Genomic DNA, 18,312 nt, shown 5'->3' with positions numbered 1-18,312 from the left:
AAGATCTCATTTCTTAAAAGTAAGCTGTTTATGTTAGAATGGGTTGTTAAAAGAGAAAGTCAGACCACTTGTCTAAAAAGGGGTCCCAGGCAGGCAACCTTGTGGTTGGTTTATTTTATTTAATTTTTATTGGAGAATAGTTTATTTATAATGTTGTATTAGTTTCTACTATAAAACAAAATGAATCAGTCACATGCATGCAAAGTCCCTTCAGTCATGTCTGACGCTGCAACCCTATGGACTGTAGCCCACCAGGCTCCTCTGCCCATGGGACTCTCTGGGCAAGAATACTAGAGTGGTTTCCCATGCCCTCCACCAGGGGATCTTCCCGACCCAGGGATCAAACCCAAGCCTTCTGCAGCTCCGGCACTGCAGGCGGATTCTTCACCACTAGCACCTCCTGGGAAGCCACACATACACATATATCCCCTCTTTTTTGGACTTCCTTCCCACTCAAGTCTCCACAGTGCATTAGGTAGCCCTCCCTGTGCTCTACAGCAGGTGTTCATTAGTTATCTATTTTATACAAAGTATCAATATGTGGTTAGTTTAGAAGTGATCCTTCCAGAGGTAACCTGGGGAAGACCACCCTGTGTAAGGTCCTGCGTGGGATAAGCAGGGCAAGACAGAGGTGGAAGGTCAGGGAGATTCATAGTTACAGGGACAGATGTACAAATGAAGTGCACAGTGATCTACGCAAAGACTCCTCTCAGGAGGGTTCAGGGCTATTGTGGGACAGATACCGCACGCTAATAAACTGCTTCACATGTGGGAAAATCCTTGGGAAATGGGCTCAAACTCAAAAGACATAAGCTTCTTTGCATGAGTAAAGGAGAAAGATGTGTTTTATTCCACAGAGAGGACAGGGGAGGGGAGGGGACTAAAGAAGGAGAAAAGACGACGGGGGTGGGGAGAAGGAAGGAGGAGACCCTGTACTCTGAGAGGTCGATCCTCCGTGACCCTTCAGTCCATGAAGTCGCACAGAGTTGGGCACAACTGAATGATTAACACATACACATGTATAGGAAAATTTTAAGCTAAATGTTATACTATAAAACTCCTAGAGGAAAGCACAGGCAGAACACTCTCTGACATAAATCACAGCAAGATCCTCTATGACCCACCTCCCAGAGTAATGGAAATAAAAGCAAAAATAAACAGGGCCTAATTAAACTTAAAAGCTTTTGCACAATGAAGGAAACTATAAGCAAGGTGAAAAGGTAGCGTTCAGAATGGGAGAAAATAATAGCAAATGAAACAACTGATAAAGAATTAACCTCCAAAATATACAAGCAGCTCATGCAGCTCCATACCAGAAAAATAAACAACCCAATCAAAAAATGGGCCAAAGAACTACAGACATTTCTCCAAAGAAGACAGACAGATGGTTAATAAACACATGAAAAGATGCTCAACATCACTCATTATCAGAGAAATGCAAATCAAAACCACAATGAGATACCACCTCATGCTGGTCAGAATAACTGCCATCAAAAAGTCTACAAACAATAAATGCTGGAGAGGGTGTGGAGAAAAGGGAACCCTCTTACAGTGTTGGTGGGAATGCAAACTGGTACAGGCCTATAGAGAACAGTGTGGAGATTTCTTAAAAAACTGGAAACAGAACTGCCATATGACCCAGCAATCCCACTACTGGGCATACACACCGAGGAAACCAGAATTGAAAGAGACACGTGTACCCCAAAGTTCATTGCAGCACCATTTACAATAGCCAAGACATGGAAGCAACCTAGATGTCCATCAGCAGACGAATAGACAAGAAAGTTGTGGTACATATACACAATGGAGTATTACTCAGCTATAAAAAAGAATGTATTTGAGTCAGTTCTGATGAGGCGGATGAAATCGGAGCCTATTATACAGAGTGAAGTAAATCAGAAAGAAAAACACCAATACAGTATGTTAATGCATGGAATTTAGAAAGATGGTAACAATGACCCTATATGCAAGACAGGGAAAGGGACACAGATGTAAAGAACAGACTTTTGGACTCTGTGGGAGAAAGCAAGGGTGGGATGATTTGAGAGAATAGCACTGAAACATGTGTATGTGAAATAGATGACCAGTCCAAGTTCAATGCATGAAACAGAGCCCTCAAAACCAGTACACTGGGACAACCCAGAGGGACGGGGTGGAGAGGGACGTGGGAGGGGGGTTCAGGATGGGGGACACATGTACACCCATGGCGGACTCATGTCCGTGTATGGCAAAACCACCACAATATTGTAATTAGCCTCCAATTAAAATAAATATTTTTTTTAAAAAGGATGATTCTGAACACTATTAGACACATGTAGAATGTCTATGAGTGCTCTTAAATAATTTATATTTATATGTAAATATGGGTACATCTGGCTATCTCTATATGAATACAGCTAGTTTTTTCCTTTGCTATTTTTGAGCAATTAGTGGTACCAAGAAGGAGTCCATCAAAATACAAAAAATAATTATGATGAAGTAATATGATGCAGAATATCAGGGGCTTTATTTCCTTTTTGACAAATTTTCCATGATGTGCTTATGCAGTAAAATTATTTTTTAGCAAATCAAAACAGTGAAGAGGAGAGGCCCCCTCCGGCTGGCACAGGTGACCACGCACTCACCGTGAACACCTTCTCTGGGGCCCCCTTGGCCCTCATGTTGGTGTCGTGCACGTGCTTGAGAATCATCCAGGCTTCGTCGTGTTTGCCCACCTGGTAAAACCAAGAAGAGAGACATGAACAATCCTTTGCTAATTAGAGGTGGAAAACCCAACAGAGACAACAGGGTGCTGATGCCCGCGTCTTAGGCCACTGGCCAGGGATGCGTTACAATCTGCGGCTTGTGAAAAACCAACACAAGCTTCTGTTGCAGCCCATCCTGGGAGGCTAACCAGGCTGTGCCTTCAAGGTGTAAATACTGGGTATTATTATTGTCATAGGCTGTGAGTAACTACTTGTAGTTTTAAGGTTGAATAGACTGCAGGTGGGAGCCATGATCCTCTCTGGACGATTAAAGCCAAGACCCAACACATAACAGGTTCAATTGTGTCCCCCACGCCACTTCGATATGTTAAAGTTCTAGCCCTCAGTGCCCCCAGAAGGTGACTTTATTTGGAAGTAGGGTTGCTGCAGATGTAATTAAGATGAGGTCATCCTGGGGTAGGATGGGCCTCTAATCCAACATGATTGGTGCCCTTACAAGAAGCAGCCCAAGTGAAGACCTAGAGGCACTCAGAGAGAATACTTTGTGGTGACAAAGACAGATTGGAGTGAAAGAGCTGCAAGCCAAGGACCACCCCAAATGTAAGCAACCCACCCAGAACCTGGAAGAGGCAAAGTGAAGGTTGCCCTATGGCAGTGGCCCCCAACCATTTTGGCACCAGGGACCTGCGTCATGGAAAACAATTTCTACATGGACCAGGATGCAGAGGATGGTTTTGGGAGGATTCAAGTGCACTTCATGTATTATGCACTTTATTTCTATTATCACTACATCAGCTCCACCTCAGATCATCAGGCACTAGGTTCCAGAGGTTGGGGACCTCTGCCCAAGGACTTCTGAAGGAGTGTGGCCCTGCAAACACTTTTGGCACTTTTAGCCAACACATCTGGGAGACAACAAATTTCTGTAACTCTGAGACACTCAGTTTGTGTTCCTTTGTTACAGCAGTCCTAGAGAGCTAATACACATCAAAGCTTCTGAAATAAGCTTGGATTAAAAAAAAAACAAAATCTTTTTGCTGCATCTGCCCCTGACCAATGGGATGAAAGAAAACATTCAACAAGAAAGTCTGCGGAAAGTTAGAAGGAAGTTTGTGAGTGGACTCTGAGAACTCGGGCTGTAAGAGCCTTGGAGTCCTATCGCCCCTCCACCAGCCCGACCCGTCTGACCACTGCAAGCAGGAGAGCCCCCACCACCACCACCATCCAGCTGGAAACCTCACAGGACTGTGGGAGCAGCCTTCTGGAGGAGAGAGGTCCTGCAGAGGCAAGAGTCCTGCAGGGCTGGGGAGCAGAGAAAGATCGACAACCCAGTTCACTGCTGTAACATGGAAGAAACTCCATGCAGCTTTTTGTTTTGTTTTGGGCACTTTTTGTTTTGTTTTGTTTTGTTTTCTGCCTCACAGCCTGTGGACGTTAGTTCCCTGCCCAGGGATTGAACCAGTGCCTCCTGCAGTGGCAGCACGTTGGGGAGGACCACTGGACTGCCAGGGAAGTCCCGCTCATGCAGCTCCGAAGGTCAACAGGACCTCTGGGGAGCATGGGTACCAGAAGCATCTTCAAGAGGGTGCCCTCCAGCTCCACCCAGACTCAGGAAGCAGTGCCGCTGATCTGCACTCTGTGAGCTCGGCTCCCTCCAGCTCTGGCAGTCCTTGCACCCTGGGCAGGCCACCATCATGACGGGTTTAATGACAGGCCAGGTCAAAGCCGACCTGGGACCAAGGGGCTAGGAGAGCAGGCCTCACATGGGGTGGGGCACTGACTCACCTCCAGCAGAAACCTCGGGCTCTCTGGCAGGAACTTCAGGGCCACCATGGACACGGTGCAGGGCAGAGCGCAGACGATGACAAACACTCTCCAGCTGTGGAAGTGGTAGTTGCTGCCCATGCTGAAGCCCCAGCCTGTGAAGAAGCAGACAGACACACAGCACTAGTTACAACAGCCAGGACATGGAGGCAGTGCAATGTCTGTAGACGAATGAATGCATAAAGATGTACTATCTGTTCATAGTGGAACACTACTCAGCCGTAAAAAGGGACGAAACTGGGTCATTTGTATTGATATTGATGGGCCTAGAGTCCATCATACCAGGTGAAGTAAGTCAGAAAAGAGAAAAGCAGATATCATATATTAATGCCTATTTGTGCAATCTAGAAATATGGTACAAATGAGCCTGTTCACAGGGCTGAAAGAGACACAGACACAGAAGACAGACATGTGGCACAGAGGGGAAGGGGAGGGTGGATGAACTGGGAGAGGAGCACTGACATATATACGCTCAGTTCAGTTCAGTGGCTCAGTCGTGGCCGACTCTCTGTGACCCCATGGACCACAGCACCTGTCCTCCCTGTCCATCAACAACTCCCAGAATTCACCTAAACTCATGTCCATCGAGTCGGTGATGCCATCCAACCGTCTCATCCTCTGTCATCCCCTTCTCCTCTTGCCTTCAATCTTTCCCAGAATTGGGCTCTTTTCAAATGAGTCAGCTCTTCCCATCAGGTGGCCAAATTATCAGAATTTCAGCTTCAATATCAGTCCTTCCAATGAACATTCAGGTCTGATTTCCTTTAGAATGGACTAGTTGGATCTCCTTGCAGTCCAAGGGACTCTCAAGAGTCTTCTCCAACACCACAGTTCAAAAGCATCAATTCTTTGGCGCTCAGCTTTCTTCATAGTCCAACTCTCACATCCATACATGACCACTAGAAAAACCATAGCCTTGACTAGACGGACCTTTGTTGGCAAAGTAATGTCTCTGCTTTTTAATATGCTGTCTATGTTGGTCATAACTATGACATAATATGACATACCTATGACAACAAAATATGCTATCTATCTATGTTGGTCATAACTTTCCTTCCAAGGAGTAAGCGTCTTTTAGTTTCATGGCTGCAGTCACCATCTGCAGAAATAGATAACTAGTGGGAAGCTTCTGTATAGCACAGGGAGCTCAGCTCAGTGCCCTGTGATGACCTAGAGGGGTGGGACGGGGTGGTGGTGGGAGGGAGGCTCAAGAAGGAGGGGACATGTGTATACGTACGGCTGATGCACTTCATTGCACAGCAGAAACTAACACAACATTGTAAAGCAACTCTACTCCAATTGAAAATCAAGCAGTCAGAGTGTCTCTGACACTTGGTCTTAGAGCGACCTTCAAGAAAGTGAAAGTGTTAGTCCCTTGGTCCTGTCTGACTCTTTGCAACCCTATGGACTGTAGCCTGCCAGGCTCCTCTGTCCGTGGGATTCTCCAGGTAAGAATACTGAGGTGGGTTGCCATGCCCCTCTCCAGGGTATCCTCCCAACCCAGGGATCAAACCTGCATCTCCTGCATTGCATGCAGATTCTTCACCATCTGAGCCATCAGGGAAGACAAAGGAAAGCCAGAGCAGGGCCTTATGTGACCTAGGGTTTTGATGGGGGATTACTCTCACCCACGTCAAAGAGCAATGCCAGCTCTGGGTGATTCCAAAGCACGGGGCTTAGGACAACAGTTTGAAAACCACTGTCAGTCATAACGCTAATTTTTTTTTTTTAAGAAACTGAGCTTCTATATTCAAATGAATTCATAATCATTGAAACAGAGAGGTGACTAGCTCCAACTCAGCTTTCATTATATTCAACGTATTCCTAAAACTCATTTTTGGAAATTGCCTTTAGAATCTACAAAACGTTATTTCAAACATCTTTATAAGTAGCAAATTTCCCTCTTTCAGGGAACAATGACACAGTGGAAAGTGCCTGGATTTCTGCAGTCACATAGGTCAGAGTTCAAATCCTGGCTTTCTCACATCGTTATTGTTATGTTGGTGAGTTTTCACAGCTGTAGAATGCAGCTAATGTTACTTCCACAGAGTCACTGTGTGTGAAAACTCCCCAGCAATCAATAATAACTCACCTGCTTTGAGGGTAGCTTTGATTTGTTTAGAAATAGTTACATGACATTTAGTGCCAAAGATGGTGAGTAAAACGGGTGAATATCAGCAAAGATCAGCAAAAGAACTGTTTTCTTTTTCTTTCATGCCATTCAAAACAACCTCTGAAGACAATTCCAAGCGCATTTCTGGTTTTGGTCTTGTTTTTAAGGTTCTTTTTTTTTTTTATGGGGACCATTCTTAAAGTCTTTATTGAACTTGTTACAATATTTCTTCTGTTGTTTGTGCTGTGCTTAGTCACTCTGTTGTGTCCAACTCTGCGACCCCGTGAACTTAGCCTGCCAGGTTCTTCTGTCCATGGGATTCCCCAGGCAAGAATCCACTGCAGTGGATTGCCATGTGCTCCTCCAGGGGATCTTCCCAACCCAGGGATCAAACCCAGGGCTCCCCCATTGCAGGCGGATTCTTTACCACCACCATGAATACTGCAGGGAGAAGGCTATTCCTTCTCCAGGGGACCTTCCCAACCCAGGAATCAAATTGGGGTCTCATGCACTGTCCGTGGATTCTTTATCAGAATTTTGTTGTTTATGTTTTGGATTTTTTGGCCTCAAGGCATGTGGGATCTTCGCTACCCAACCAAGGATTAAACCTGCACCCCGTGTATTGGAAGGCAGTCTTAACCACTAGACCGCCGGGGAAGTCCCCCAACTAGCATTTCTTAAAAAGACCTAACTTTATAAATAAATATAGTGATTTCTAAAGTTCAAAGGGTAAACATTATTCTGCTGTAAAATCTCTATTCCATTTACTTGAAAAATACACTAAATGGCTAACTCCAGAGGTGGGAGGTTTATGTCCTTAAGTCTATTACTTACCATTGCAGTTCAATTTGTTGTACTTGCCAGAGACTCCTAACTAATATCTCTTGTTTCTGCAGATATTTCTAACTCTATTTTCAGAGTGAAGGACTGGCCAGAGAGAATCCCAGGTGGAAAAACACGGGACTGTGGCCACTTTTACACAATGGCCACAGAACATAATACACAGAATACATCCAGCCTTCTCAATCGGAATCAAACCTCTTTATGCACCGCCCATCCTCCTTCCCATGTCACTGGGGTTTGCTTGTTTATTTTAATTTTAATTAAAAAGCCTTTCCTTTCTCCTGGGAGTGACAACTGGAAGAGGAAGACAAAACCATAGAAAGATTTACACATTCTCAGCTCATGTTCAAAAACCATTCTGGCGTAATTAGAAATAACCACATAGCCATCCAACTCAGGTGGGTAACAAGAGAAGAACAGAAACAAGTATGTTTAGAGAGTACTCTGCCTCAGAGAGATATTTTTTTCTTAATGATAATATGTGCAAATTATCCAAAATCCATTATTCCCTCATGCCTCTCTGGTTTTTACGGTGACTTAGTAAACTGCACTTCATTAGGTACATCTTTGGGGCCTTAAATTAAATAAAATTAAATAGCGAACTACTTCCAAATATATGGAACAACCGCTAATATGGAGACATGGATTGTCTTGTTCACTGATCTTTTAGCTTGCCCTACTTTTTCTCCATCAGGATCTCACAAACAGCTGGTGCTGCTGACTACAGTGGGAATTAATCTTCCATAATATAGCCACATTTTTCAGGGCTGTGCCCATGACTTCCCAGAAAAACATTCTGAGCTTTGTAATTTTCTTTCTTAATGACTCCGTCACCCAAATTCCTGGTGCCAAGACCTCACATCATTTCATTCCAGCAAAAGCAATTAAATGGTTTGTACAAGCTACGTACAAACGTTCCGTCTCCTTTCTGGATCACCCTTGCATTTGTCCCTGCTGAGTGGGGGCGATGTGAGCGGATTAATGTCTTAGGCCTATTAAAAAATATCATCAAATAACTGGTTCACTGTGGACAAAACATCTGGTCCTGGTAAAAATGAGGCTTAAAATAAATAGTCACTCCTGTTACACTGTGATTCTAGTCTACCATATTTCTAGGATGGTTTGCCCTCAAGTAAATGTGCATTTCAAGCCTTCAAGCCTAATCATCCAAGAAGCCATTTTTAAATGGCATGTAAAAGCCACAGATTTCATACAAGCATCAGTTCAGTTCAGTTCAGTCACTCAGTCATGTCTGACTCTTTGTGACCCCATGGACTGCAGCATGCCAGGCTTCCCTGTCCATCACCAACTCCCGGAGTTTACCCAAACTCATGTTCATCGAGTCCATGATGCCATCCAACCATCTCATCCTCTGTCACCCACTTCTCCTCCTGCTTTCAATCCTTCCCAGCATCAGGGTCTTTTCCAGTGAGTCAGTTCTTCGCATCAGATAGCCAAAGTATTTAAGTTTCAGCTTCAGCATCAGTCCTTCCAATGAATATTCAGGACTGATTTCCTTTAGGGTTGACTGGTTGGATCTCCTTGCAGTTCACAAAAGCATACAAATAGGAAAATATCCCGTCCATTTGGAGTAGGATATTTAAGCACAAGCCCTGTTATCAGCCAGCAGCCTTATGGCCCCTCTGCCATGGGCATCCCATTTAGTCCTGATCAACAAGTTCCCAACCCGAATTAACTTATTGCTTCTTTAAAAACCAGACACCCAGACATTGGCACGTGTTAGTGGGTAAAGTGAAGTGAAAAAATGACACAGTTTGTAGTGACTACTGAAGGCTGCTACCCACCTCACAAAATCTTTCCAGTCCTTCTCCACTGGGTTGCAGACTTGTGGTTTGGGTGGGACTGACCCCACCCACAACGCCAGGGACGGGGAATGAAGTATATGAACCCTCAGTATCTGGCATCCTCTGGAGTTTAGTGATTGGCTGAGGTGAGCATATGACCTAAGCTGATCCAATCAGAGTGAAGCCAAGAACCTTTGCTCATTGGTTGGTTGTGCGGGCCATCCCCTTACAGAACAAGCAGTCTGCAAACAGGGCCAGAATTGCTAATACAGCTTGGAGGGAAGCCAGCCCAAGTACTAGAATCATCTCCAAAATTTTCTTGACATTCTTTGCATCCTAAGAACTGCTGGCTGTAAAGGCTGGCACAGATCAGATCTCTAGAGTCAATTCCCTTTGCTTCTTTCTCCCTTCATTTTATAGATGAAGGAACCAAGCCTGGACAAGCTAGAGTGACTTGTCCCAAATTACAGAGCCCTGCTATTTTGACTTAGCTTTTATCCAGAATCTATTTGTTCCCCTCCCAGCAAATTTTTCTAATTCAATTTATATGTAGAAATAGTTTCTTACTGTTAACACATTTGGACCAATGACCAGGGGAAATGATATTATATTAATAGCAAGGACAAAAGCAATTCCTTGGACCCATGTAACCAACAGCCTGGATAATTAAAGTGTGCCTTTAGGGGAAGGGTAGAATGCAGAGCCTAATATGGGGAATAATACAGTTTTGTATCTAAAATTATGAAAAACTGCCTGTGTGCACGTTTAGGCACTTCAGTCGTATCCACCTGTGACCTGATGGACTGTAGCCTGCCAGGCTCCTTTGTCCATGGGATTCTGCAGGCAAGAATACTGGTGTGGGTTGCCATGCCCTTCTCCAGGGAGAACTGCCTATGGTAACAGAATTACCTGGAAAACGTCAACTCTTTATTTCATTGTTTCTGTTCATATTTCTTTCTCTGTTTCTAATACAAAATCCAGTGGGATATGGTCTCAAACCCATTTCCTCCAGCTTCAGGGCACACAGCTAGGTTACACTGCCCGGCGTCCTTTGCCGTAGAGTGTGGTCGCATTACAGATGTGGGGCCAAGGGGATGTGAGCAAAGAGGATGTGATCCACTTCCTACCCTGCCCTTCAAAAGCACCCACATGCAACTGCCCATGCTGTTTTCCTGAACCAGCATGTAGGTTACATGCTGAAGAGGGGAGAGCACAGGCTGGGAGGAACCTGAGCCCTAAGATTACTGAGGAGCAGAGCTGCCCATAGATCAGAAAGACCAGCCAGCTTTGAAGGAGGGGAAAATATCTTTGGTGTCAAACCAAGATTTCAGGGTTGATCAGGTTCTCAGGGTAATATACCCAGCATCTCCTTAACTACACCAATCCAAGAAGATTGCTTCTTCTTAAAAAGATAATGCTGAAGCCTCCATTAGTCCAGAACAGACAACAGAGAGGTTTAGATTTAAAACAAGCATGCCAAGAGACAAAGGAACCCTCCTATGCTATTGGTGGAGATGCAAATTGGTACATCCTCCTATGGAGAACAGTATAGAGGTTCCCTAAAAAACTAAAGATAGAATTACCATATGATCCTGCAATCCCACTCCTGGGCATTATCTGGAGAAAATTCTAATTCAAAAAGCTACATGCACCCCAGTGTTCATAGCAGCACCATTTACAGTAGCCAAGACATGGACCTAAATGTCCATGGGACAGATGAACGGATGAAGAACATGTGACATATATTATGGAATACTGCATGCATGCATGCTAAATTGCTTCAGTTGTGTCTGACTCTTTGCAACCCTATGGACTGTAGCCCACCGGGCTCCTCTGTCCATAGGATTCTCCAGGCAAGAATACTGGAGTGGGTTGTTATGCCCTCCTCCAGGCTATTTTCCCCACCCAGGGATCAAACCCACATCATCTCCATGGGGTCGAGAAGAGTCAGACACAACTGAGGGACTTCACTTTCACTTTCACTTTCATGCATTGGAGAAGGAAATGGCAACCCACTCCAGTGTTCTTGCCTGGAGAACCCCAGGGACGGCAGAGCCTTATGGGCTGCCATCTATGGGGTCACCCAGAGTCGAACACAACTGAAGCAACTTAGCAGCAGCAGCAGCAGCAGCAGCAGCAAGAACCTACTATATAGCATAGGAACCATTCTCTATATTTTGTAATAAACTATATGGGGAAAGAATCTGAAAAAGAGTAACTGACACAATCCTGTACACCTGAAAGTAACACAACATTGCAAACAAACTGTACTTTAATAAACGCACACACATACACACAAGCACACACACGCCCCAAGGAGGGGAATGGGTGGAGAAGTGTTGGCTAACTTCAGGGGCAGTTGTCTGCTCTTCCCTATGGTCTGCAGGATTCTAGATGATGGCAAAGCCTACACCCATAATCTGTAGTTTGCCAAAAATAATTTTGAAGGATGTTAATGGCATTACCCAGAATACTCCAAAGGCATAATCAAATTCAAAACTGCTGCCTTCTCCCTACTTTACTCTTAATAAAATCCAATAGTGAAAGTTAATGTTGCCAAGTCTCTGTCCAGAAAATCCAGTTTTCACAATTAACCAAGATAATAAAATTGTCTCAGCTGAAACCAAGACCTTGTCTGTAAGGGCTGCTCCATGTCTGCAACCAAAAGAGGGACAGCAGGAAGTAAAATGGAAAATGCATGAGAGCACTGCGCTGCGAGGGAGGGGGCGTCAGGATTCAAGGTCATGCCAAGGCCAAGTCATCAATCTGGCCGAGTCACCAACTTCTTGGCCTCTGCTACACCATCTATAAAAAGGAGTTACTGAGCCGAATTCATTGTGAGGAGGAGAACTGGAGATGAAGTTTGCCTTAAAGGGCTTCCTGGGTGGCTCAGATGATAAAGAATCCACCTGCAATGCAGGAGACCCAGGTTCGATCTCTAGGTCAGGAAGATCCCCTGGAGAAGGGAATAGAGCCTAATTTGCTGTGAGGAGGAGGGCTGGAGATGAAAGTCAAAATCCCTTCAAATAAAAGAGAGGAAAGGAGAGAAGGAGGGGGGAGAAGAGGGAGGGTAGACTGTATTATTTCCAGACAGACGTGTACTGAGATTAGCAATGTGTCTCCAGTGCTGGAAGTTCTTTAGAAAGATCAAGGTTGTACTCAGGAACTGTGTATGAGAATGTGGGATTAAGGCTGAGGACAGGAAATGCTGTTCGGATGCAGGTGTCTCGGAACAAAGGCCCCTCGGCCCTTTGAAGCTTTCTGCACTCACCGTAGTGCGGGATGATGCTCCAGGCCATGGCAGATGCATAGATGCCACCAGTCATCCAGAAGATGCCCAGCCAACTGAGATGCTCTCCTCGCTTCTCCCGGGACAAGAATTCAGAAAAATAGGCAAACACGATGGGCAGAGCACCCCCAATACTGCAGAGAGAAAATGCCAGAAAGGAAGAACCAAGTCAGACACTAAAAACAGTCAGACCAGGAACCCAATTGCCGCGTCCCGCCCTTGGGCCAAGTGGTGAAACAACCCAGTAAATTCCAAAGACCAGCCTAAGGCAGCGTTAGGTTCTTTTGACCTTAAACACTGACTCTGCAACCTAACCCCTTTCTAAGATTCAACCTTAACACGGGATCGTGGAAGTCACACAAGAATCCAAGAACTTCCCTGGTGGTCCAGTGGTTAAGACTCTGCCTTCCATTGCAGGAGGCATGGGTTCAACTCCTGGTTGGGGAATAAGGCACCGCATGCCGTGAGGTACAGCCAGAAATTAAAAAGCAGAATTCAGTTCAAGGTTTTCTGGAGGACCACTCAGAGGCAAGGTACCAGGATGGATGGATGGCAGGAGGGGCCGGCTGAACCTCTGTGATTACGTACCCTATGCCTGAGATGAGTCTGCAGAAGAGGAAAGCTCCATATCCCTGTACGAAGGAGGAGAGGGAGGCAAAGGAAGCGTTGATGGCCAGGGAGATGCTGAGGACTCGCTTCCTCCCCAGCTTATCAGCCAGGCCCCCCAGGACGAAGGCTCCCCCCATCATTCCTAGGTAGACTATCAGCCCTGTGAGGAAGAGAAAGAGAGAGGGGAGGGTGGAGAGAGGAGACAAGAGATTAGAGACCGTGCAGTGTTTTAGAAAACCTGATGCCCATCTTAATGCATCCTAGAAATTCTGTGTCACAGACATAAAAGGTGGAGTGTGACAGATGTCGGCGGCAAATTAGACATGTTGGACAAATGCGACTTCTGAGGAACGCTGTTCAGAAAATAACAGCCTCACCAGGTTGACACATATGTACACGTGCTAAAATAGATCAACCAGAACTGGGTTTGACGTACCTTTCTTTGAAATGCGTAATGTGCAGCTGAAGGAAATTCTGTCATTTTTATTTTTAAACAAAAAAGTGGCAGTGCCTCAAATGTCCTTACCTGTGGGGTTATGCTTAAAGACAAATTTCCCAGGAAAAAGTGTGGTGAGGCAGGTATGGGGACCATTGGGAGGGCAAAGACGAGACTGATAAGAGCAACTACCAACAAGACAGTTTATTTTAGTAAACACCCAAGAAGGGCCTTTTCCAAGCCACAGCCAATGTTCAGATTTTTTTAAATTGGACTGTAATTACTTTAAATGTTGAGATTTCTCAGGAGAATGTAGAAGAGAGCAGCCATGAGCTAGCCTTTCTCCAACAGGCGTAACTACTACGTGCTTTGTAATACAATCAGTTACCTGGTAGTGGTTTAGTCGCTCAGTCGTGTCCGACTCTTTGTGACCCCATGAACTGTAGCCCGCCAGGCTCCTCTGTCCATGGGATTCTCCAGGCGAGCATACTGGAGTGGTTTGCCATTTCCTCCTCCAGGGGATTTTCCCCACCCAGGAATCCAACCCAGGTCTCCTGCATTGGCAGGCGGATTCTTTACCACTGAGCCACCGGGGAAGCCCCATCGGTTACCTTAAGATATAGTAATATAAATACACTGTTGTAGACACATTTATGGAATTCCAATGAACCCAGCATCCTCAGAGAGGTGGCAGATCTCTAGAAGCACACAGATAATTCTTTCCAACTAAAAACTGAATACTTACTATTTATCAACGACTGTTGCTAAGAATATATTGATACATTATATACTAAACCCAAGAAGGAAATTCTGGAGAACGTCTTTCATACAGTGGAAATCCTGAATACAAATTAGTTAAGTGTCCTTTTGCTCAACCTTGACTGTAAATCAGATGAAGAAGATCATTTATCTTTCATGGAAAGGAAGCTTCTCCTGACCCGTGGATGCTTTATTTAGGCAGATGTGTGCTGGGAAGGGCCCCCGTACAGCCAAAATCTTCATTAGCTGTTTAATCAACTTGAAGGGAGGTCCCCAAAAGGAGCAATGGAACTACGCTCTGCTTTACCTTCCCGGTGGCAGGTTTCCTTCTTTTATTATTTTATTTATGAGATGAAAAGAAGATAACTTTGATGCTGCCAATGGTTTTCACTAACTAGGATTTCCTTCACTCACACGCCTCATCATTTTTCACCTCCACACAACTCAAAGCCATGAAATAAGCCATTTCCTTTTTCCCTTCCATATATGACATCAATCAAGGAACCATGCCTATGAGTCTACAAGCATTCATTCAATGCCTGTTATTAGTTAAGTGCTATTTGGTGGTGCTAGTGGTAAAGAACCCACCTGTCAGTGCAAAAAAATAAGAAACTCAGGTTCGATCCCTGGTCAGGAAGATCCCCTGGAGGAGGGCATGGCAACCCACTCCAGTACTCTTGCCTGGGAAATCCCATGGACAGAGGAGCCTGGCAGGCTACAGTCCATGGGGTCACAAAGAGTCGGACATGACTGAAGTGACTTAGCCCATGTTTTCATTACTGGGAATACAGCAGGAGACAAATGTATGAAAATCCCTGCCTTCGTGGCCCTTACATTCTAGTTGGGGAAAGAGATGATAAGTGAGTGAATGAAATATACAGTAAGTGGGTTACTGAAAGTGATACAGAGAAAAATAACACGGAGGCAGAGACAGGGAGAATCAGAGTGGGAGGTGACGCTTCCAAACAAGACGGTTCGGAGGTCCCTCGGGAACCGGGACACTTGGGCAAAGACCTGCAGTGAGTCAGATGTGGGGACGTCTAGGGGAAACTGCTGCGCCTATGCTCCTGGGCTCAGGGTTTTTCTCCACTGCTATTTTACCAGTTTCTCAGCCCACAGCTTAGAAAATATAGTGAGCAATCTCCCACTTTATTAGGTCATTGACATTTGTGTTTGAGAAAATAAGCCAAGACTTGCAAACCCAGCTCAGGCCTGGGTCATGCTGTATTGTAATGATGTCTGGTTAGTGTTCCCACTAGACTCTGAGTTTATCTGCCTGATTCAGCCCTGACCAGCCAAAGGCTTTCAGCATCTGGCTCCTGGCAGACTTAATCTTTCCCAGTTCTTAGCCATTGAGTGTTATGTCTCAATGCCTTACTCATTGATGCTGCTGCTGCTGCTGCTGCTAAGTCGCTTCAGGCGTGTCCAACTCCGTGTGACCCCAGAGATGGCAGCCCACCAGGCTCCCCCGTTCCTGGGATTCTCCAGGCAAGAACACTGGAGTGGGTTGCCATTTCCTTCTCCAATGCATGAAAGTGAAAAGTGAAAGTGAAGTCGCTCAGTCATGTCCGACTCCTAGCGACCCCATGAACTGCAGCCTACCAGGCTCCTCCGTCCATGGAATTTTCCAGGCAAGAGTACTGGAGTGCGGTGCCGTTGCCTTCTCCGACTCATTGATGAGACTGTCTTAAAACAATCTTCTGTGGCCATGACCCATCTCTATCAAGAATGAATTGGGGGCTTCCCTGGTGGTCCAGTGGTTAAGAATCCACCATGCAATGCAGGGGACACTGGTTGGATCTCTGGTCTGGGAAGATCCCACATGATTCGGGGCAATTAAGCCTGTGTGCAGCAACTACTGACCTGCCTCCCTAGAGCCTGTGCTCCCCAACAAGAGAAGCCACCGGGTCGGGCGTAGCTTTCCTGTTACTCTCACCAGGCACACTAGTCTGCACGACTGGCTTTGCGCCTGGTCCATGCTAGTTTCCTACCAGCATCTGATGCCCCAACCAATCAGAAAAGTCACAAACTCTGCCCCTGCCCGACCAGGCCTTCCCCAGGAAAGAACCAGGTTCTAATTCCTCAGATTGAAACAACCTACCTAACACGACACCCATGGCCAGAGCCCCACTTATGAGATGCCCTGCCCTTCTTCTCCCCTCCCGGATAGACCCCTGGTTGGCCTCATTTTAGTACAACTCCCTGCCTAGATGCTGGGAAAGACTGTGGGCAGGAGGAGACAGGGGTGGCAAAGGAGGAGATGGCTGGATGGCATCACCTATTCAAGTGGGCATGATGAGTTTGAGCAAACTCTGGGAGGTAGTGAAGGACAGGGGAGCCTGGTGTGCTGCAGTCCATGGGGTTGCAAAGAGGACATGACTAAGCGACTGAACAACAACTGCCTAGAATTTCCAGCATCCCGTTCAGCCAACAAATGACTTGTGTTGGTCTCGTGATACCTGGTTAGTAAACATTTGGAATAAAGAAAGAGATATTGAAAGGGAGGAAGGGAGTCAATGATTTAGAATCCCTGATTGTCCAGTGGTTAAGAATCTACCTTGCAATGCAGGAGACACAGGTTTGATCTCTAGTCAGGGAACTCAGATCTCACATGGCCCAAGCAATTAAGCCTGTGAGTCGGGCTAGAAGGTCCATGAGCCTCAGTGAAGATCCCATGTGCTGCAAGTAAGACCAGACACAGTCAAATAAATAAATAGATATTTAGGGGAATAAAGGAAGGGAGGAGGAGGGAATTCCCACCCAAAATACAGCTCCATGAGCAAAGCAGATGATACAATGGCTTTAAGCCACTGAGTTATACAGGAATAGATAATGGGGTAGCAAGTATATACTTCAACCAGTAATGCTGAAGAAGATGAAGTTGAACGGTTCTATGAAGACCTACAAGACCTTCTAGAACTAACACCCAAAAAAGATGTCCTCTTCCTTATAGGGGACTGGAATACAAAAGTAGAAAGTCAAGAGCTACCTGGAGTACCACGCAAACTTGGCCTTGGAGTACAAAACAAAGTAGGTCAAAGGCTAACATAGTTTTGCCAAGAGAACACATTGGCCATAGCAAAGACCCTCTTCCAACAACATAAGAGAAGACTCTACACAGGGACATCATCAGATGGTCAACACTGAAACCAGATTGATTATATTCTTTGCAGCCAAAGATGGAGAAGCTCTATATAGTCAGCAAAAATAAGACCAGGAGCTGACTGTGGCTCAGATCATGAACTCCTTATTGCCAAATTCAGACTTAGATTAAAGAAAGTAGGGAAAACCACTAGACCATTCAGGTATGACCTAAATCAAATCCCAGCAGAAGTGACAAATAGATTTAAGGGACTAGATCGATAGTCAGAGTGCCTGAAGAACTATGGACAGAGGTTCGTGACATTGTACAAGAGGCAGTGATCAAGACCATCCCCAAGAAAAAGAAATGCAACAAGGCAAAAGGGTTGTCTGAGGAGGCTTTACAAATAGCTGAGAAAAGAAGAGAAGGTAAAGGCAAAGGAGAAAAGGAAAGATATACCCATTTGAATGCAGAGTTCCAAAGAATAGCAAGGAGAGATAAGAAAGTTTTCCTCAGTGATCAATGCAAAGAAATAGAGGGAAACAATAGAATGGGAAAGACTAGAGATCTCTTCAAGAAAATCAGAGATACCAAGGGAACATTTCATGCACAGATGAGCACAATAAAGGGCAGAAACGGTATGGACCTAACAGAAGCAGAAGATATTAAGAAGAGGTGACAAGAATACACAGAAGAACTATACAAAAAAGATCTTCATGACCCAGATAACCACAATGGTGTGATCACTCACCTAGAGCCAGACATCCTAGAGTGTGAAGTCAAGTGGGCCTCAGGAAACATTACTACAAACAAAGCTAGTAGAGATGATGGAATTCCAGCTGAGCTC

General features: G+C 45.3%; 1 protein-coding gene across 2 annotated transcripts in view; it reads right to left on the bottom strand.

The window, feature by feature from the left end:
- The window catches only part of SV2B (synaptic vesicle glycoprotein 2B), a 242,727-nt gene that overhangs the window by 46,593 nt on the left and 177,822 nt on the right, over positions 1-18,312 (bottom strand). For both annotated transcript variants that reach the window (XM_086364760.1, XM_086364761.1), the window contains exons 3-6: positions 13,168-13,348; positions 12,562-12,713; positions 4,491-4,624; positions 2,625-2,714 (exon numbers count right to left, since the gene is read on the bottom strand). In XM_086364760.1, the coding sequence (XP_086220886.1) occupies positions 2,625-2,714; positions 4,491-4,624; positions 12,562-12,713; positions 13,168-13,348 (557 nt within the window). The remainder of the gene's footprint in view (positions 1-2,624; positions 2,715-4,490; positions 4,625-12,561; positions 12,714-13,167; positions 13,349-18,312) is intronic.

This window comes from Bos grunniens, chromosome 21 (assembly GCF_055505025.1).
Source record: "Bos grunniens cultivar Pamir isolate PY7600 chromosome 21, Bosgru_T2T1.0, whole genome shotgun sequence".
NCBI lineage: Eukaryota > Metazoa > Chordata > Mammalia > Artiodactyla > Bovidae > Bos > Bos grunniens.
This window is presented reverse-complemented; position numbering and strand designations above follow the sequence as displayed.